At 44.4% G+C, this 22,784-nt stretch overlaps 1 protein-coding gene across 4 annotated transcripts in view; it reads right to left on the bottom strand.

The window, feature by feature from the left end:
• SEMA4G (semaphorin 4G) overlaps positions 1–5,311 on the bottom strand; it is a 96,070-nt gene extending 90,759 nt beyond the window's left edge. For 2 of the 4 annotated variants that reach the window (XM_077930176.1, XM_028730449.2), the window contains exon 1: positions 5,114–5,251. Coding sequence is in view for 1 of the 4 variants with exons in the window: in XM_077930173.1 (XP_077786299.1) it covers positions 5,114–5,310 (197 nt within the window). In the remaining 3 variants the exon portion in view is untranslated. Of the gene's footprint in view, positions 1–3,649; positions 3,863–5,113 lie in introns of those variants that run through there. The other 2 variants (XM_077930173.1, XM_077930175.1) reach the window with 2 other exon arrangements.
• Between the last annotated feature and the right edge of the window lie 17,473 nt (positions 5,312–22,784).

A 22,784-nucleotide genomic window follows, 5' to 3' on the forward strand; every position in this document is an offset into this window, starting at 1 on the left:
CATGTGGACTTAAGAGAGAGGTGGTAGATAGGAAGAGGGGTGAGCAGTCACAAGAACTCAGCATATTTAGGCTGGAGAAAGAGGGGATGACAAAAAGATGAAGGGGTGTGAGAGGAAGGGCAAAGCAATAGAACAGCAGTTTAAGATAAAAATAGGTGCTTTAAACACCTTGAAAACCAGTTGGTCTCCACAGCAACTGCAGGTAACCAGAATTAATGGGCTTAAATTACAGGAAGATAGATGTAGGTTAAATATAATAAAGAAACAAAATAATTGGTGGGCAATTGCACAAATTGGATGCAGACTGATTTATCCATCTCATTAGAGGTTTCTAAACACAGGTTGGGTAAACCTCTATTATGTGTTGAAATCCTTTAGGTGCTACTGACCTTCTTCAAAAAGAAACCTTCTAGTCTGACACAGGGCTTTTCAGACTGCAATACTATGTACACTTATAAGTCTCATTGAACTTAGTGTGACTGAGTAAACAATAAAGTACTGTGCAGTTATAAAAAGAGCCTCAGAGCCAAACTAGACAAGATAAAAGAGATCCATCTTTGGTTCACCTATCTGTATTTTAGCCAAAAGCAGCCATGGGGGAGCCCCATCTCAGCTGGGACCATGTATTTGAGAAAAGCAGCTGTTGCCCCCCCCCACCAGTCCAATTTACCTGTGAAAATTTTTCCCTCACTCCCACCCAGCTAATATTTTACCAATGAAAATTATCCACTCATTGGTTCTCCTACAGCTTCTCTCTTATTCTGTTGTTTGGGTGAAAAAGTCGGTCAGTGATATTAGAGGGAGCCAACTGTGCAGTGCTTTTTCCCAGTATCAGTGTAGCCAAATAATAAGAGGATATTATTGAGGTTGAGGGAGTTGGGTATGTTTACCCTGGAAAAGAGGACACTTGAGAGGAGATATGATAGCCATCTTCAAATATCTAAAGGGCCTTCACATGGAAGATGCTTGTTTTCTCCTGCTCTGGAGGATAGGACCCAGACCATTATCTTCAAGTTACAGGAAAGGAGATTCTGAGTAAACATTGGGAAGAACTTTCTGATGGTAACAGCCGTTTGACAGTGGAACAGACTCCCTCGGGAGCTTGTGGACTCTCCTCCTTCAATGGAGGTTTCTAAGCAGAGGTTGGGTGGCCATCTGTCATGGATGCTTTAACTGAGATTTCCATAATGCAGGGAGTTGGACTAGATTACTCTTGGGGTCCCTTCCAACTCTACAATTCCATGATTAGCATTTCCCCAAATGGGCAAGATGGCTCTTCCAAATCTGTTGATACAGATGTGTTAGGGGCATGGCTGGTAGTCCACTGGTTCAAATAGCCACTCATTCCCCAGGAAGTAAGCCACTGTCTCTCAGTTTCAGCCTCTCCATTTCAGTAATAGAGGGAAAGAACAACACTGGCTTACTTTACAGCTTGGATGTGGCCCCTTTTTCAGTCTTAGGGCCACAGTCCCTTCTGGCTGGCCTTTTGGGGGCCATGTACCAGAAATAGGTGGTGCCTGAGTTAGAGGTTGACAGAGCAGTTTTACCTTTGTATAGTAAGCTAATTTCTTCACACTCACTTCTCTCTCTAACCTCCACCAATACAAGCAAAAAGCATAATCAGTTCATTACACCTTCTAGCCAGGCAAAAACCCACAAGGAGGTTGCAAAGAGTGGGGTAGTTCAGAAGAGTCCTTGGGACTGGGAGGAGTCCCAGAGGCCCAATAGAGAAACCTGGAGGGCTGCATTTGGACCCTGAGCCTGAGGTCCCCCAATCCTGCTTTCCACAGTTGTCGCAAGGATTCCCTTGTCAAAGGATGTGACCTATATGGCATGGCTCCAAGTGCAAAGCAAGTACCGCAGTGCCAGGATTGTCAATCTTTTATTCTTTGCAACTATCAATCTGAAGTCACCTTTTCAAAATGGCACCTTTTATCCCAACAGGACAAAGCCAAACCATGCCTTGCTACTATAAATTCATCAGTCATCACACAGAACTGTCCATTTTCAGGCAGATCTCTTAGAAGCAGGATTTTAAAGACTGCATTAAAGCCATTCCTGCAGCTGCCAGAAGTCTTACTTGCTGAGATGCTAAGACAGACTTGCAGTGCCTGGTTCCCAAAGAAAGCCCTGTGAGTAACATAGCTTTTCACTTCCATAGCCCAGAGTAGATGGGCATCAATTATTTTGAGTGCTTCTGGTGGTTTCTTCTTACTACAGCCAGCCAGCCAAAAGCCACTAAATAAATCACACTACTACTAGAACCCATTACATTTCCAAAAGGGAACATTCAGGTGGATTTGTAAGAAGAAATAATATAAAAATTAAATAGTGCAGCACAAGGGACTCGTTGTGCATTTTGCAAGCTGTTAAGACAAACAGATTCTGCAACGAAAATGGGTGCTTTCACGCCTCCCCAGACTAAAGAAATTAAAAAGAAAAGAGATATACTGTACGGCATTTTAAAAAATCTACACAGGCCAGAACCTGCAGTGAACTTGGCAAAATGTAGGATCTATTTAACAATGCATTTGGGTGAGAGAGAAAAAAAGAAATTGGCATAAAGTTCAAATCCTAATTTAATACATCAGTTCTAGAGACCTTACATTAAGGTCAGGAACAGGTTGAGGAAGAAGGGAATCAGCACACATGTAGCAGCCCTTCATACTGTTGGCCATAATAGAGTAGCTTCATTAAGTATTATTATCTCTCAATCTTTCAGAGAAATCTACACTTTTCCTTCCTCCTCAGCTACTTTGCAAGTATTATGCTGGTGTTGATGAAAGGACTGCAGCACTCTGAATGTCTAGTTCACTACCCCCTCCTCAAAAGCAGCAATGACATACAGAACCTTCTGAGCTAAGACAAAAAAATGACTTTGAAGACACAATTGATAGAACTAAAGGACTGGCTAAGTCTAGCTCACCAAGCCATTTGAACTGACAAAAACCTCCTGGAACCCAGGAGGTCAAAGGCTATAAATACAGAGAAAGACACAGACTTCTAGCTGCCATTCAAAATAAAACTTGATCCACCTTAAACACATTTAACCTGGGAGTAAGTCCCATTGAATTTAATAGAACTCACTACTGAGCAGACATGCCTAAGATGGTGCTGAAGAAGATTTCATAGAAATCATAGAATTGTAGAGTTGGAAGTGACCATGAGGGTAATCTAGTCCAACTCCCTGCAATGCAGGAATCTTTTGCCAATGTGCGGCTCAAACCCACAACCTTGAGATTGAGTCTCATGCTCGACCAACTGAGATAGTGAGAAGGACAATTTGAGTCTGTGAACTTCATTGGAAACGTTTAGGGCCATGTCACTAACTGAGAAGCTGGTGACTTCAGTATCAGAGTCTTCATAAGATATCTTGCACATACAAAACATCTTGCTCCACTCTTAAGGTACCTGAGAGCCAGTTCAGTGTTTTCCTTATTACATTATACCAGTGTGGCGGAAAGAGAAATGTGACAATTACACACTAGTTTGCTTTCACTGGGAATCCACTGCAGCTTCCCACTTAAATTACACACATGATTTTTTACACATGTTCAGCTTTATAGGGGAAATTACATTTATCAAGTGGCCCTCATAGCCATATGTACACATCCTATTTATTGACACACAGTCCCTTTGGCTGACATACCTTCTATCACCTGAACAAGTTGGTCAGGCTTCCAGATCCCTTGTATTTCAGTGGGACACAAGACTGTGACTTATTCCACAGGGTGACAGCTGCACACCATTAGGGACAATCATTGATTTTGCAAGACCACTTCACATCAGACACCCCATGCTGCTCCTTATATTTGACATTTGAGTCAGCTGATCCCTCTGCCCATTGCTATGCACACTCCACTTCCCACCATATATTCCCCAGCCCTTAATCGAGGCTTAATCGGCCTCTTCCACAGCCCACTCCTCCCATATATCCAGTAGTCAGGAACCTCCATCGAAATGGCAACTCAGCAACCTGCTCCACTCCAGAATAGCCTTCTCAGTCTAGTATTCCTACCCACTATTCCATAGTTGTGCCTTTAAATCCCACCCCTACTACACAAAATCATGGCCCCAGAGATTGCATAATGTTGTTCTTGCCCTGCCCCCCCCATCTCCACACACACAAAGAGTTGCGCTCTCAGGGCAGGACTTTGAGGCAGTTGTTTGGTGCCCCACTCAGCAGATGAGGGCCAGAAATGCAGCAGGGTTGGCTTGCCACAATCACATCTTAAGGTGAGGAGGAGTGTAAGTCCATTAAGTCCCAGAGTCTAGAAGAGAATGGCTGCAGACCCCCCCCCCACTTCTTCAGCCTACCCTGCACCATTTCCAATGCCTGACCTGACCCAGATGAGCCCCTGGGTGGGCGCTAAAGCATCCCACATCCTGCCCCACGGATTGCTCCACCACGGTGGGCCACTTACCTTACCCCTCTAGCCCAGCCTTCGTATTCTACAACGCCCCCCCCCCCCGATTTCCTTACCAGATGCTTCCACAACTAAACAATCCCGCCTCGCTAAAGCCCCAGCCGATGTTGCAAGCCCGCAGCACGCAGATTGCCCTCGAGGCACACCTCGCAGCTTCCATCTCCAGCAGCAGCTCCCACCGCCCCAGGCTGGCCCGGATCCTCTCGTCCGCTCCCCACACCTCAGCCTGCTCCCCTCCACGTCCCTATCCTCTCCCCCCATGCCCTGACCTCCAGAATGCCCCAGCCCCTTTTTTCTCACGATGCCCCAATTGCCTGCCATATCCTAACTCCTCATAACGCCCCCCCCCACGTACCCCAAAGCCTGGTCCAGATACGTGACCAGCGCAGAGCCCCCCCCCCCCCTACACATTATATTCCGCCTCGCCGTAAGCCCAAGATCGCTCTCTTACACACACACCCCTCCTGCGCTTGCAGGCAGCAATGCTCCCTCAGCCTTCAGACGACCGTAGCCCTCCAAGCCTCCCGCAGCCGCATATTCCGAGGAGCCCTCTTTGTCCACCGCCTCCTACTCCAGAGTGCCCCCCAATTAGACGCCCATTCTCACGCGCACTCTGTCACACACGTATAGATATCACACGGCCTCGTCTCCCCCTCCACGCGCAGCCGCCCCCCTCTGTCTCTCACCTGCGCTCCGGCCGCTGCCCGCGGGTCCCACACGGCTCGCTCGCTCTCGCGCCCGCCAGCCAGACACCCCCGGCCCGGATTCGCCTTCCCGCTCGCGGTCCGAGCCGGTGCCGAATGAGCGGCCGCCGCCACCGAGGCGAGAAGCCGCAGCTGGGAAGCGAGCGAGGAAACCCGCGCGAGGCTCTCTGCGCCGCCATCTAGCGGGCTCCCTCAGCACGGCTTCCCAAGCCCAGCACGGGCACCCTGAAACCCTCAGCCAGCCAGCCAGGCCAGGGGGAAGGAGGGGGCTTGCGGGGTTGGGGGGCAGGGGCTGGGTTCAAAAATAATTGGAATTTTTAAAAAGGAACACCGGAACCGGTCTTGAGGGCCAAGATTCGGCCCGGAAAGGTGTGAAGTAATTGAGAACAAAAATAAGAAGGCAGCCCTCTGGGCACGTGCAGAGTGCACATAATCCATATCCCGCAAAAACAAACAAACAAACAAAAACAAACGCCTCCTGTCCAGGTTGGGGAGCGGGCAGTAATGCCAACCCTGGGTATCCAGGATCCCAAGAGAAAAGGATTTGTGACCCCATAACAGGTACTAGAGAGGCTTCAGGAGAAGCTTCCAAGAGGCATGTCTTGTGTGAACAATTACCAGTATATTATCTAATTCAGCCAATGATTCAGAGTTGCAGATCTAAAACCACTTAAAGCAGATTAGTTCCTCCACTTAGCATATTTTAACACATTTTGTGTTAAGATGATGAAGCGATGATAGAAGGGCAATTTCCATCCACCCACGTCTTTGCAGAGCATCTTTGCACGGGAGAGGAATTTGTCGACTTTGCCCCTGGAGGCTAGAGGATATGCCTAGATATAGACTCCATATGACCCCACTGAGGAGTCTCTCCTCCAGGTTGTAAATCTGAACAGAAACATGTCCTTCCATTCTCTCCCTCAACTACTTAACCCTCAAACAGGATGATCCTATGGGTCCACTTAGGACCTGTTCACACCTCAGTTAATTGTGGATTGTCTACCCCTTGTGTGCCAATTAATTCCCCTGTGTCCCACTGTATACAACTTCTACCTCACACTTTCCCCCTCTGTAAACCCAAAATTACCTAGTGCTCAGAAAATCCAAAAATAAATGTGCACCTCTTATAAAACCACATTTTGAACCATTCCAGGAGAGCATTCTCTGATTTTTTTTTTAATGTGGGCAGTTCTGATCCATCTCTTCCCACTTCAAAAAATGTTAATAAAAGCAGCTTTATTATTATAAAAGTTTATTTTTATTATTATTAAAAACTACTGTATGTTACACCCACCCAAAAATCAATGTGGTATGATCCAGAATGAGTGATAGAAGCAGGTGAGCACCAACATCAAAACTTAATCACACTGCTCTTGGGGGATTTGGAAAAGGTGCCAAACAATTTGTATTGATTTTAATAGAATGAGCTCGAAAAAGCAATGGAACAATCAGCTAGGGGGCTTAAATGATCTAACTCAGAGACTGTGCTGAACAATTTGAGAGCTAGGAAGTAAAGATATAAGATGGTAGCGAAAATTAAGAAATGCCATTTTCAGAAACAATTTTGTGAAGAAGTCAAGCACCCAGCTAGATGAAATGACGCTTAAGCATCTTGGAAGCTAGTTGATCACAATTGTGATAACAAGAATTGACTCGTGGCAAACACTTCTAATTTGGCCTGAGAAAATGGTTTCTAAACTTTAAACTCTTCAGCTAGTGCCACTGATAACCAGGACATTATAAAGGATTCAAGTTGTAATCCAAATCCCAATTACCTGAGGGTAAGACCTATTGAATTCAATACAACTTCCTTCTGAGCTGACATGATTAGGACTGCACTACTTATAATTGATAAAGAGGTGTTTAAACCCTTAATTTTTATTTACCATATTTTTCTCTGTCTAAGACGCCCCCATGTATAAGACACCCCCTATTTTTGGGGACTCCAAATTAAGAAAACACCCCTCAGCACTACCAGTGTATAAGACGAGCCCCAATTTTAAACCTAATTTTCTGGTCAAAAAACATACACAGAAAAGTACGGTATTTGTTTTATTAAATTTATATACCGACCTATACCCGGAGGTCTCAGAGCGGTTCACAGAATAAAATAATTTCCCTTGCCTGGGGAAGATGGCATTCCCACCCATAAAACTCTGAACTACACAAAAATATTTTTTTAAAATTCTATATTCGTGATGTACTGTTCTATTTTTTTTTTCCTTGCAAGAGATGTACTGTGGTTTTTTTGTTCTGTTTCCTTCCTTTTTTCTTTTTCTAAGTTTTCCTTGTGTGTCTAAGTTGATTTTAAACCAATAAAGATTGAATTACAAGAATGATAATAATAACAACATCTGAACTTCACAGAAACATAGGGAGCTGCCATACTTGCTCAAGTATGATCTCTTTCAGCTTCTGCCTTCTGGAAGAAAGCATAGGTTTATAAAGACCAGGACTAGCCGCCTGAGAAACAGTTTCTACGTCTACGTAAATGCAATTCTGGTTCTAAACGCAACATAAGGAGTCTCTATATATTGTATTTTAAAAAGGGGGTTCAGAGTTTTCAGGGGGTTTTGAATGTCTTATGTAGATTTTCAGTTTCATTGTTCTGTATGGGACAATGACAATAAAGATATCGTATCGTATCAAGCCATTGGTGCATCCAGCACAGCACTGTTGACACTGGCACCATCTCAAAGGTTTCAGGCAGAAGTCTTTCCCAGCCCTGCCTGGAGTAGCTTGGGATTGAGCCTTGGATCCTCTGCATGAAGAACATATTGTGCATGGGGGGGGGGGGGGTTTTGCAAGGGGTGGGATCCAATGCTCTATCAATTTAGTAACAGCTAAAAATACTGAAACTTCAAAGCTTGACTAATATTGTAATTGCAGTTTGCAGCCATTTGTTGGTACTAATGAACCTACGATGCAGAAAATGTCTTGTGAATAATGTACTGTACCATTTTGGACAAATTTTCTGCCCCCCATCACCCCACCCCAAAGCATGTTCTCTACCACTGAGCTGCAACAATGTTCTCTCTGAATAGTAACTGTTTGTTTCTATATACTTACAAGATATATTCCTTAGGGATGACATGAATTCAACTTTCATTTTCCCAGGCAATTTTGACGAGACACTATCTGACAGCTTTGGGAAATTATTGCAGGAAAGATCAGTTATCTATACATTATAGTAAGACCAAGGTTATTTGTTGTCTTTGGTACATCAAGGAATTACTTGTGGAAGACTGATTACTGGACCATTGAACAAGTTAGATGTTTTTTACTTGGAGATTCATTTTTCAGGATTTAACTAGATCATATCTGTACTATTAAACTCAATGCCATTAATAATAATACTTAACACTGGTATATTGCATTCAAGCTTTCAAAACACTGTGCATGCATTATCTAGTTGCAATTCTTTCAACCTTTATATTAAATCAGTATTATTATCCCCCATATTGAAGAGGATACTGGTTGTGGAGAGAAAAACAAGTTGATAAAGAGAGAGTGATGTGCCTAAGGCACAGGTGGAAAGTCTGTGGTCTTCCAGATGTTGCTGGACTACAGCTCAATCATCTCTTAATATTGGACATGCTAGCTGGAGCTGATGAGAGTTGGAGTCCATCAACATCTGGAGGGAACCATGTTGATTACCCTGACTAAGGGCACCTAGTGAGTTAACAGTAAAGACAAGACTCAAACAAAGACTCATTGATTCATAGCTCACTGTCCTAGTTATATATGATAACTTGATGGGATTCTCAGACTTTGGAAACACAATGTGGGCAACCCAATCCTAGTCATCCTTTAAAAACCAAATATTAGAGTTCACCACAGTTCTTCTAACCTGGAAATTCCTCAGAATAGCATACTGGAATCAATTTTGGGATTTCCCAGAAGTACCTCTTCTGGTGGCATGTTGAGACAGGGCTGTATCTATGCAACATTAACGATTGGCTCAGAATCAACCTCCAGGAACAACTTATGAGAGAGTCACAGAAGACGGAATCTTCATTTCAGAAGACAGAATTTCTCTAATAGAAACATGTGGATTTCCCATTGCATATTTTCTTGGCATTACACCAGCAGAATGCCTTGCATGAGGATGGTCTGATCAAGTGCAGGGTTAATCAAAATCCTTGTAGCTGTGGAAGTGAAGAAAGGTGCTGTTAAGCCTGGGACTACTCCCATTAATTTCAATGGAACGTGAAAACTTTCATCATCTTGATTGTAAACAAAAGGTTATCCCATTGCAAGAGACAGGAGTGGGCGTTGGATTTTTCACATTTCCCTTCCATTCTTCAAATTTTGCACTGCTGGTGTTCTGCCAGTGATAGCCTCACCCCAAATACAAGGTTACCACTACTGCACCAATAGTTTTTTCCACTATTTCCTCCCCCACAACCAATGTCATGTTGTGCTCCAAGTGTGTGTGAGAGAGTGTTTAACATTGGTCCTATCCTGTCCAGGTGGCATAACTCAAGATAGATTCCCTCTCAAAATTAACTTTCCAACTAACCTTTATAGGAACCAAATTTAAAAGAAAACTTTTTACATGGGGCACCACTCAGTTGTGAAAGGAAAGACTGATGTCATAACTAATCTGAGCAACTCTCAGTCCAGTCAAGAACCAGTGTGGTGTAGTGGTTAAGAGCGGTAGTCCTGTAATCTGGCGAACTGGGTTCGTGTCTCCGCTCCTCCACATGTAGCTGCTGGGTGACCTTGGGCTAGTCACACTTCTCTGAAGTCTCTCAGCCTCACTCACCTCACAGAGTGTTTGTTGTGGGGAAGGAAGGGGAAGGAAATTGTTAGCCGCTTTGAGATTCCTTACGGTAGTGATAAAGTGGGATATCAAATCCAAACTCTTCTTCTTCTTCCATTTCAACCTCACGTTTTTGAAGTCTAAACTGATTTGAGTCCTTAACAGTTAAGGGCTGGCTTAACTCATAAGAACATTAAGGAAAGCCCTGCTGGATCAGTCAGGCATGCTGTTCTCACAGTGGCCAACCAGATATCTGTAGGAAGTCCACAAACAGGACCTGAGCACTTGTGATTCCCAGCAACTAATATTCAGAGGCTTACTGAACAGTGGCAGTGGAACAAAGTCATTGTGCCTAGTAGCCATTGATAGCCTTATCTTATTATCTGTTATTAGCCTTACAGCAGCTAGCACCCGTGCACCATACAAAGGAAGGAAAAGAGAACCCATCGCCCAGAGGGGGGATACTGGTGTGACTACTTCAACCTGATATGCTGGATTTGCTTCAGGATGTAAGTATTAGATTCTAAGACAATAGCGTCAGTGAACACAGCACATGTAAGACAAGGCTGCCTATTCAGAGTTGCTATACCAAACCAAGCCTCTAAAAAAAATCATTGTCACCCAAGACTTGTAAACAAGACCTTAATGACAAAGAAAGGCCAGTATAACTAGATTCAAAGGCAATTAGATAAATGCAAGGCGGGTAAACACAACAGCTCAGCTCGTCAAAGGCTGTTTGTCAAGATTGTCAAAGGAATATGCACCACACGCTCTTCTTAACCTTTGACTGACAGTAACAAAATCAAGTCCACTGGACTTGTCAGACCAAAATCACAGCACAGTCAGCCCCCATGTCACAGTCTCATATCACTTCCCAATCTGCTGCACAGTGCTTCCTTGGGTTACTAGTTTCCGAGTCTCCAATTCCTTGTTTGCACAGAAGATCCAAACACAGCTTAATCAGAAAACTTTTAAAAGCGCTAACGTTTACAGGTATGTGTCCATGAACCCCAGAAAAAGCTTGAGTATATCCCATGTCATATATCTCCATGACTGGAGGATTACCTCCTTCAAAATCCACAGTCATTTTATCCAAAATGTGTGATAATCTCAGATGGCAATAGCAAATGCAGAATTGGGGGTTCACACCCCACAATGCCCTTTGGGCCTCCACAAATCAAACATTCACAGAACAATATCCACTATATGAGATGGCATTGAATTGTGTCTGGGCTAATTGTAGCTGCACCACTGTGACTGCAAGGCACTTCAGCATCCTCTCTGCTGCAAGCTGGTATTATGCCCTGGTCCTTCTGATGATTCACAACGTGATATGTGAAAGAGAGTGGGCCAAAGAACAATCAGTGGCCCAGTTTACCCATCACATTAACCATAGCTAAAAATCCATAGTTTATTATTTAATGTGAACATACAGTTTCCGGGGGGGGGGATCTTCCTTTGCTCCTCCCTGACTCTTGCTCCTGCTGCTCCTGCTGCTGCTGCCAGACAAGCTATATATTAAGCATTCATGCAGATTTGCTTATGCAGAGGTTAGATTATATCTGGCCTTTGTTGTACATTCATTCTGATTTGTTTTGTATGACAATAAGCATTAATCCTGATTTGCTTGTTTGGTAGTTATATGCTTTCCTAAGCCACAAAATGTTTGTTGTTGCTGTCTTTAAGCGGATTTGTTGGGCTTGGGTGACAAAGCACTTTAATCCACTTTAATTACGCAAACCTAAAGTTGTGATATGTACTTGAATCCTTCCCACAGCATGCTGACATTCTGGAGGTGACCCCATCCTGGCTTGTTGTGACATCTGAACCCAAGCTCATGGTTAGGTTTTCTCCAAAACAAACCATGTGCAGTAGCCAAGGTTTGGTCTTGTAAAAATATGAAAGAGCCACTAGTTATAGCTTGAGTAGATTGTGGGTTGAGGGAAACAAACCAGGTCTCTGAGTTTGGATATAGTGACAAGTCAGACTCTGGCTTTACTTCCCTGCAGGAGTAGAAATTGCACCCGCATGCTGCACATTCACATTAAAGCAGTGCTTGTTTTCAACTATGGTTCAATGAGTCACGCAAACTGAGCCACTATTTCACATGAAGGAATCCAGACAGATTGTGCCACATGACAAATAAAATTTAATAGAAAACAAAGAAACTTGTTCAGACACTCCTAAACATTCCCATACACGTCAGAAGTAAGATCAGTGAGTTCATTGTGACTTGCTCTCAAGTAAGGGCACATAAGATTGCAGCTTCAATTTTATTAAACCATTTAAAACAGTTAGCCAGCTCCTCTTTGTACACTCCAGGGCAACATTTTGAATGTAAACTCTTCTTTGGGAGAAGGAGATTATGTTGCTGTTTAAAAGTGTTCTGTGTACAAATAGAGTGTCTCTGTGTACGTCTTCCTATGCACATATAAATGTAAGGCTGCCATCAGTAAGTGACCATGCCAACTCCACTGTGACAACAGGATGGCAGCCCAGGCAAGTTAATTAACCGAGGAGGGGAGGCGTTTCAGAGAGTGGTTTGGCAAACCGCTCTCTGAAGTGCCTCTCTGCTCCAATAAGTGCAGCTGCAGTGAGGTTTAATGGAGGGGGTGAACCACTTCAGAACTCTGAATAACCTCTCCTCCTTGAAAAGGGGTGAGGCTTGGGGCAATCTGTGAAGGGAAAGGTGAGCAGGTGGATGAGGTGTAAAGGTGGAGTTGCCTAAGAAGAAGATTGGTGGATAGGTGCAGTTGGCTAGTGGAGTGAGCCTTTTGTGTGTGTATATAACTGGTAAGCATGCCATACAAACATGCACACTGGTTTTATAGAATACATTTAGATGAATGTGTGTGAGCACAGGTAAGAGTAACATATCATATTGTTACTTCCCCACCACCACCAAGTTATGATGCTTCTTCTTTGGGGACAGAAAGCACTGGAAACTTGTGACATTTCATATACGCTCAGTGAGCATGAGAAACACGTGCATTTCTACAAGGCAGAGGATCTGGTAACCAATATCAGATCACCAGAGAGATTCTGCACCCACAAGGCAGCTTTCATCCCACAGCTCTCTGCTCCCTGCTCCTGTCATTGCTTTGCCCCCAATCTGCTTCTTGGATTCCTTTACAAACATACATCAAACACACATCTTCTCCAAACTCTGACAACTCTTGTATTTCAAACATTCCAGAGATCTCTCTGTCTCAGTAAAGTAAACTATCTTCTAACAATTAGCTCCTGTAAAAAGACTTTCAGCCACCCTGGACCATTAACATTCTTTTGTCAGATTTCAGCTGTGATCAGGCTCCACCGAAAGAGGAAAAACTCAAACTGATGGTTCCATCCACAGTAATCAGGCAGCCCTATCACAGGAACGACACGGCATATTATGATTCTTGCTAGAAAAGGAAAGCAGAATTTGATCGGCTCGTGTTAATCTCTTAACTATGGGCAGCTTAAGACTGGTGCATGCACAGCTCTGAACACAGCTATTTCCAAGACTGAAAGGAAATGGGAGATGGCAAAAGGAATGGCACAAAAGGGGGGAGGTGCGCCTTTGAGCCTGTGAGCCCTCATGGTCAAAGAGGGGAAGCAAATACAGCTGTACCTTGGAACTTGAATATAATCCGTTCCGGAAGACTGCTCGACTTCTGAAACATTCGAGTTCCAGGGCGCGGCTTACAATTGGCCAACAGCTAGGTTTTTGCACAGTGGAAGTCGCGTCGGACGTTCGTGTTCTGAGGAACGTTCAAAAGCCAGAGCGCTTACTTCCAGGTTTTCGGCGTTCGGGAGCCGAAACCTTTGAGAATGGAGCCATTCGAGTTCCAAGGTACCACTGTATTAAGATCCTAGCAGGAAGGCCACACACTTTGTTTGGAGCAACAGATGGCAAGGCCTCAGTTGGGCCTAAAAGACGGTATGCAGAGCTGTAAAAAAGACAGTAACAGTTTATCCTAGGTCCATGTGTGCACATTTGATGATCTTAAAGTGACCACCCTAAAAGACCCATGTTGTTCAACATCTTTATAAGTGACGTGGATGAAGGAATTGAAGAAGTGTGCCGGACCTGTTGTAAACTGCTGATTGACGTTCGTAAAGTAATCAGAGGTCACGGCTCATTGATCAAGCTCATCCAAGAATACAGAAAGCTTTCCACAAATCCAGCTACACCACTGTCTGGTCCCTATCTTCCTCAGGTCCAGCAGATTACATCAGGAGGTATCCAGCTTGTCCAAAGCGCTCCAAATAAGCCCTCTAAACTCATATCTTAGTTTTTTCCACCTCTCTTTCTCCTCCCATTGCTCAGTAATTGCTTTCCAGGTGTGATGCAAAGGTAGATGCATGGGAAAGGATCAGAACTTTATTTGTTCAGACCCGCTGCACTGCTTGAAGACAATACCCAGAAAGCCTTTCATCCTGGCTGCCTCCTGAGTTTGGAACAATGCGACAACAGCTTGGCCCAAATCCCTCGGCTTGTCAACAGTACCTGCCCCAGAGGGATGACCCACGTTTGCCCTGTGATATCAGACTTACAACATGCTCTTATTTAGAATCAGAGGAGGAGCTCTCTCCCTCCTCTCTCTGCATTGGCAGCAATTAAGTTCAGCAGACTCCTTTTGTAGGAAACACTTAGCTAGGCTCATTCATTATTTCTCTAAGTCACCTCTCGCCTCACACAACTGTAGTACAGTCACCCACCCACCCGTTTTTCAGCTGTACTGTAGAACAAGTGGAGGAGAGAACTTTGTTCTGGAATGGCTCCAAGGGTCTGGCCTATCCCTATTCTGCATGCTCTTTTGTATGCTGCCAAGGAATGGAATTTGGTGTTTCAAAACGAAATATTGTGAACTTAACTGTTTGGAATGTATCACCATGCAAAAGGTAAAGAAACCCCTACATCCCTAATTCAATTCAGTTCCTGGTCAGCCAATTCCTAGTAACCATGTGGAGGACTTAACACACAATGAACCACACATGGAGCCACTGAAAAGTATTTTCTCACAACTGTATTCTACATGGCAGGTGTAATATTTTGAAAGCCTTTTACTGCGTCTGAATAAGCCCAGCCAAGTACAGCATCTTTAAGGCAGCGTGACACACATCCCTGATGACAGATGGCACTGATGTGGATACATGGCACATATTGCACAGGTTCTTCCTAGTGGTGGCTCTCCATTTAGGAGCAATTTATTTTACTTCTTATCTATCTATCACAGGGAGCCACTACAGAAAAGGCCCATTCTCATGTTGCCACCCTCCAAACCTCTTATGAAAGAGACACATGAAGAAAGGCCTCAGATGATGATCGCAGAGTCCAGGTCGGTTTATAGGGGGAGAGGCGGTCCTTAAAGTAAAACCATTTCTGTTTTACCCAGGCATCTGATGGCTGAAATATCCTATTTCCGGCAACCTTTAAAAGATTAACTGTGAGAGTATGTGATTGCTCTTAGATCATTTTAATACGTTTGTAGATGTTTTATATCAATATTATTTTTAACATGTTTTTATTTGTATTGTTTTATTGTTGTGTTTGCTGCCCTGGGCTCCTTTGGGAGGAAGGGTGAAATAGACATTTGACAAATGAATACAAATAAACATCATACTAAAACAGATGCAAAATGTAAGAAGTTTTAAAAAGCACTGCAGTGTGGACAGTGCTGCTACAGGGAAGATTTTTCGGCAGCCTCTGTATGAAAGCTATAATGTTCCAATATAGTCTCCAGAAATCCCTGAAATCCTGTGTGAACTTAATCTTCTTTTGAGAGATTGCCTTGGGCACTTGAAAAGGCCCAGCTCACATGGCACATCATTTCCTTCCATTTCCTTCACCATCCTAAATTGTATCACGTTTTTGTTAATGCTGGCTCCCCCAGCATGCTAGAAAGCCTGCCAGGGTTCTACCTTCTGCTGTGGTTTGTTTCTGGAATGTAAATTGTTGAAACGTGTATTCGCCTACTTCTTAATCTGCCTTTCCTGCCTGATATTTGTCTAATATGGTTAATGAGAGTCTGATCCACACAGGAGCCAGAGGAGGTGTGACAGAACTGTGCAGCAAACTATGATCAAACAACTGTTTTGTCAGGTATGTTAGCCTCTGTTCTGTCGTGCTAAAAGGGATGCATGAGAATCAGCCCTTGTCCCATTTTGAGACAAGCGAGGAGCTGGCAGACCCTCCAAGTGTTCCTATTTTCCAGGGACAGTTCCAGATTTACAGAAACTGTCCTAATTTCTGATTTGATCCCAGAATGCCCCGCTTTCCAGTCACATGGGCAGGCTAATAATAATAATAATAATAATAATAATAATAATAATGGAATAAAGTAAAGGTAAAGGTACCCCTGCCCGTACGGGCCAGTCTTGCCAGACTCTAGGGTTGTGCACCCATCTCACTTAAGAGGCCAGGGGCCAGCGCTGTCCGGAGACACTTCCGGGTCACGTGGCCAGCGTGACAAAGCTGCATCTGGTGAGCCAGCGCAACACACGGAACGCCTTTTACCTTCCCGCCAGTAAGCGGTCCCTATTTATCTACTTGCACCCGGGGGTGCTTTCGAACTGCTAGGTTGGCAGGCGCTGGGACCGAGCAACGGGAGCGCACCCCGCCGCAGGGATTCGAACCGCCGACCTTTCGATCGGCAAGCCCTAGGCGCTGAGGCTTTTACCCACAGCGCCACCCGCGTCCCAATAATGGAATAGGACATCCCTATTTCCATCAGACAATGTTGGAGGGTATGCTCTGGAACTCAGAGACCAAGGAGCTAAAGTCAGAGACCAAGGAGCTATTATATCAGTAATTAGTAGCTAGGAACTGTTTTTTAAATGTCTGTAAAAGACCTAACAGTTCCTCCTTTGCCTAGATCTCAAAGCTGAGATCCAGAGCATGCATAGGGCTTGCCTCTTCTGCCATGTTGGTCTGAGAGATGGGAGACCTCAAGCTCTGTATCGACAGGCCTGAGCACTGCTGGTATTCCTGTAGTCCCAGGTGGTGGGTGGGAGTGTTCAGAGATGGGATGGATGTCGCAACAAGGAACAGTGGGATCCCAGTATTGGAGCCTCTTTCTGGGAATGCAGCCTCTGCTTGTGAGTCAGGAGGTACTGAGTATGCAGGTTTCCCATAGCGTGCTGCTCTCCCTTCCTCAATAGAGAAGGCTTCATTTGGGGCTGAGGTCTGAATCCTGATGGGCCCTGACAGTCTTGCCTAGTCTGCCAATTGCCAAATCAGCATCTTGTCATTCTGTGGTTCTTGCTTTTCATTATCTTTTCAAATCATTATTCATTATCTCAGTAATAGAAGGGCCATAGCTCAGTGACAGAGCACATGCTTTGCATACAGAAATCTCCAACTTTGCTTCCTGGCATCTCTAGAGAAATTAAATAGGATACCAGGTATGGAGATGGTTAGCGGGTAGCCTAGGGGGCCTGAGCTGAGCCCCTGATCTTTTGCACCAGGGCCTGATCTCCTGCTCCTTTTCCCAAACTGCAGTGCTGGTGAGAACCCATCCACCCACCACCTTAATTTGCCCAGAGGCATCTATACATATAAATAAGTACATGCTAATTTTATGCAAATTTCTGCCCATGCCTTGTGTTGGACACATTTAGTAGAGCAGATCCAGACAGAACAAGCAAATTGTGTCACTTGTCACAGAGGAGTGTGTGTGTGGAGAGAGAGAGAGAGAACACAACACACACACACACACACACGCACACAGCATCAGCCTCAAAAGATACAGCACTCTAACAGGGACAGAAGGGAGATTCCTTTCTCAAGCCAAACATAGTGACCAATAGATAGAGCCAGGAACCTCATTTCATTTTCTTAGCCTCCTCCTGTTTTCTTAGCGTGCGTCAGCAAAAGCCTACCTTACACAATATACTGTCTCCAATAAATTAACTTTTCAGAGGTGGGAGAATTCTTTTCCACAGCTGAACCTCCGGTTTGATTAACTGTATCTCCCTCCCTTTATTTCTCAAGAGGTAAAGTTAAGCATTTCTGAGCCAAAATATCCTGTTCCTTCCACCCACTTCACTTAAGGAAACAAAAAAACAAAAACAGAAAAACCATCAAACACAGAGCCACACAGCATTTAGCCAAGATCAGAGTGAACAGATTAAAAAAAGATGGTAGCCATAAAAGCACCAGCTGTGCCATGCAGTGCCAGAGATTAGAAAAAGCCACCATTTTCCTTAACAAAGCCAACGCTCAAACAAAAAGAAGTGCAACTTATTCATGGTAAGTCTCATTCTCTCTAGTCCCTCCCCCCTTTCCTTCTAAGCAACCAAGGCTGTGAACCCACTCCCACTTATTCCACATCCAGTGTGCTCCCACAGCTGGTTTGGGAAGCAGTGTGCACATGGCATTAGCCACAAGCCATATCTTCAGTATATATATATTCTGTCATTTCTTAGGAAACCCTGTTTCAATGTGTTTTTTGAAAGGCGAGCTCCAGTCCACATTGAGAAGAAGAATGACCTTGCTGGTAATGTGTACACAGCCCAAGTCACATAACTCTCACCACTTCTGTGTGTACAATCTGAGCAATCCTTTGATATAATCTATCAGGCGCAGATCAGTCATTCTCCTTGTTATTTAACACCTCGGCCACCCATTGTTCTGGCTCCCAAATGGCGTGAAGAGTGCTTTATTTGTTATAAGCAACTCAGCCCATTGGCTGGGCCAAGCAGCCTGTCAGCCAGGGCCACCTGGGTGCAGACCCATAAAGATGAAATATTGTGCCCATATTCCTTTGTTTATCGAAGGATGCTGTTTGCTAAATCTCCAGCAGAGGATCCAATCTGTGCAGTTGGGACTACAACCAATAGTCTTTATAGGTTAGCCAGTTCTTTAATGTCTCGTTTATTTTAAAGTATTGTCCCGCTCTTCTCTCCTAGTCTTATTCTTAATAAAATCTATCTTTAATTTGGCTTTGAGGCTGAGACTGCATTGGTAACAAGAAAATGTGTGCCTCAGCTCACTGGCTCCATATGGACTTGTGCCTAAGGAGAAGCACGAGGAACGCAATTTTCTCTGGTCCTGTGGAGGCAGGAGTGTGTTAATAGCAGGCCATCTCACCCAGGTAGAGAACTGGCTCATAGCTCTGGCCTCCTTTCCTGGCCAAAATCAGTGGAAGAAGGAAGGTGGTGTGGCAGACTAATGAACAATGTTGGCATGACTAGTCTCCCTCACAGGGCATTTGTGGTGAGATGGGCACTACAACTGGCATATCCAGAACAAAACAGAACCCCTTATATTCCCACAGACTCTGGTGTCACTGCCTCCGAGACCTAAAGTTGTGCAAAGTAAACATATGGCTCCATTTCTTACCTTCTCATACTTGATCTCAGCCAAAAGGCCTTCTGCTTGTTAGGCTGCTCCCAGACCTGAGGCAAGGATGAGCTGGTTGGCATCCGCCTGTCTCAGCAGACAATGGAGGACTGTGAGTAAGAGCCACCTCCAGCTAAAGAGGGCCCATGGCACAACACAAGGATAAGTACCTCCAACTCAAATAATCAGTCTTTTTTCCATTTGGCTGGAATGCAAGTTTACCCCACGCAAGAGGGCAAACCAATCTCAAGCTGCTTTGAGTACAGTCAAAATACAAGTGATGCTACTGAGCGCCACCAACATTTGGGTTGTGCTTACCCACTAAGAGGCATTAGTATATGGTTACAAATTTGAGGGGTGTTTGCTTGATGTTCCCACACTGTGTACCATCTCCCCAAATTGCCTATGTGTTCACCAAGACAGATTTGAGAGGCATAAAATTGAAAGGGCTCACAGGCAAAGCTACTCAAACACACACATGGAAACAGCAATCCACATATCCATTAGTGCCCTGGGTGGACGCAGCCATAGTAAATGTCATAATGAAATAGGAAATCTATGTGGTGCCGTCTTTTCAGGCTGAATGAATTCCCTTAATGGATAAGGTGCATTTCTGCTGCTCTCTCCTAGGCCTGCCTGTCCGTGACATGTGATTGGAGCTTGACACAAAAGGAGATTGTACTAAGTCAGCAAAGAACCGAAATGCAATACTAATGCCGTTTCCGTAAGCTGCTCAAAGCAAAGGGAGCTCTTTCGCCATCTCAGAGGTGGCTGCATTTCAGTGATTAGTAGATAAATGTGGGCTTATAAATCACAGTGAAAACAAGGCCAAGAAGAGTCTTGAATACGGGAGAGCACTTCTGAATCGACAAACCTTTGGACAATAGGATCTCTGAGTCAATTGCCTTGGAATCTTCTCTTGCTGTTCCCCCTGGATTCAGCATTCTGGCTCCGTCTCTGGGTCAAACTCCACTGTGCAAAACTGCCTGACACAGCTTTGCTCACGCCAGCCACGTGGGTATTTTGGTCCATTTCCTCCTGCACTGCAGCAGGCTTGTGTTTGGCTCAGATGCTCCTGGCCTCATTAGAGGTCTGGATGGTAATTGGGAACAGCCTGTTTTGCTGTCCAAGACCTTCCACACTGCAAAAGCCCTGGGGGAGGCAGGGAATGTGTTTCCCTCTGATGTCGCCCACACCTCTGCACTTCCACTCCTCAGTAAGGTGTGCATTTTGCTTCAGTCGCCAAAGCGTTCCACATCCTGCAGCGTTGGGGGAGCTTTCGCCTGCTTCCCTACCAAGCTTATTAATTTAATGAGGAGGAAGGCTCCCTCTTAGCAATTACTGCGGCAGCAAACTCCCCCTGCAACCTTAGCCTAGCTAGAGAGATTTTGAAGTGACCCGGTGACCACATGATATGCTTGAGGCAAAAGAAAATACGTACGTTTGAAACATCAGCTGCCTTGGCAGGGCAGGCGCCGTGTTTGAAACAAAAACGGCCCTATGCTGGGTAAGCAAGTGTTCAAGGAATGAGTTTTGCAAGCAAATCAGCAGTATAATTTCAGTGGTGGAATGGATTCTGAGCAGGCAGGTATCGCAGTTTTGCACACAGCAGTTTTTACCCTTGCTCCATGATGGCAAGGCAATTGCTACAGAAGAAGTGCTCTAATGAGAGACCGAGCAGCACAGCCTATCCAACAGCAAATAAAACAGGAGCCTACACCACCTAGCACCTCACTGGAATCTGCTAGTGATCATTACTTACATGCCAAATACAGTATTTGCTGAAATGTCAAAGGATTCAGAGACTAGAGCATTTGAATGTATAGCTGAACCTTTCAGGACCATCCAGACAGGTGTATTCTGCAACATGCTCTTGACATGATAATAGTGCATTAGTTGTGAGTTTATTCTGCTTTATTAGTTGCTCTGCGATGCTTCCTCCATCTGCCACATTACTGCTATCTAGAGTGGCTATAGCATAACAAAGACAGGGCATAAAGAAAAGAAACCAGAACGTATGTGGCATGAAAAGTTACAGGATTTCAACAGGAAGCTAAAGGATATACACTGATTGGAAATGAAGCAGCATGGTTGCCTCAAAACCTTTGCAGGCACAAATTATTGAAAAATGATTGCATTTGACCACAACAGGAGTACAAATCATCATAAGGAAGGGCCATATCTCAATGGTAGGACATCTGCTTTGTATGCAGAAGGTCCAAGTTTCAATCACCAGCATCTCAAAGCAAGACTGGGTGTGTACCTGTTTACAACAGCTTCCTGTGTTCCTACAAATGCCCTTAGGTGAGACTTGATGGTTTGGTGTGTGTGCAAAAGTCAGAATTTTCCATATTTGGAAAGTGCCATATTTGTTGCCAGCATTAGGGCATTTCTCCATGCTAGAACGGCAGTGATCCTGGCTGCAGATTACATACTCTGTGTTGTTCTGCTGCATAGGTGCCTGGACTCCTGGCTCAAAGATTAGCCCTGACAGCACCATTGCTTCCCAATTCAGTAATAAAGTAGGCCCTAATTACAGATCTTGGTGCACAGAGCAAGGAACAGTTCCAAATGCAGCCATCAAAAGATGCTGCTTTATTTACTGTACATCTATTTCCTGTTTCTACTATTCCTAATATTGTTTTTATATAAAAGAACACAGACCACAGTATGCTTCCCTTTTAGTAGCATACCTTATTCTCAATTTAAATCATTGGAAAATAAGACATGCCGCATGATTCCATTCATTTTTACTCAAAACTAAATCCTGCTGAGTTAAATTGGACATTTCCAAGTAGGCCTGTTGTCACCATGCCAGCTCTTAGTTGCAAGCTCTTCTAATGACCAGCTGGGATGGAAACAGTTGAACGAATGAAGGTGCCAAATGCTGCTGGTCTCTCCACTGTGCAAGTGGGAGGACCTTGCATCCCTTCTCTTCCCAGCTGCTATATCCTGAAGGAATGACTGCTGCCTAGTGACAATTGATGGAGGAAGGAGCCTGGCTTCTCAGCTGAGCAGGTAATGGTCCAGCATCTCTTCTCTTCCTCCCTCTGCTGCAGCCAATGTGGTGTTATTCTGAAGCATTCTGGGAAATTCAAATGACACCCAGTTCCCAGACCAAGTGCCTGAGTGCCCTAAGAGTACATTCAAACCTGGAGCAAGCCCTGCGTCTTAGGCAGTACCGTAGTAGAAAAGGTTGGTTCAAGGAAAAAACAGGTATATAAAAAGGAGAATTCCAGGGTGCCAAGATCCAAATTTGGGGCAAGTACTCTTTGGTGAGAGAACCCCAGCAGAGATCTAAAGTCACAAAATATGCAGCTGTAATACCTTAAAGGTGCCCTTTAAGTAAGCTCCAAAGTTTCCCTCTTCCTCTTAGCATAGAAAAAAACCCCACATATTTGTTAAGTTTAAAAAAGTTTACTTACAAACTTTCCAAAGGTCAGATTCATGCGATTTTCTATATAGCATTCAGAAAAAGCCATGGAGCATCAGCATTGTGGCTTCCTTGTAGATTGCAGCCAGAGGACCTTAGTGGGTGAAGACATGCTCAGATACATAAG

Source organism: Podarcis muralis, chromosome 6 (assembly GCF_964188315.1).
Source record: "Podarcis muralis chromosome 6, rPodMur119.hap1.1, whole genome shotgun sequence".
NCBI lineage: Eukaryota > Metazoa > Chordata > Lepidosauria > Squamata > Lacertidae > Podarcis > Podarcis muralis.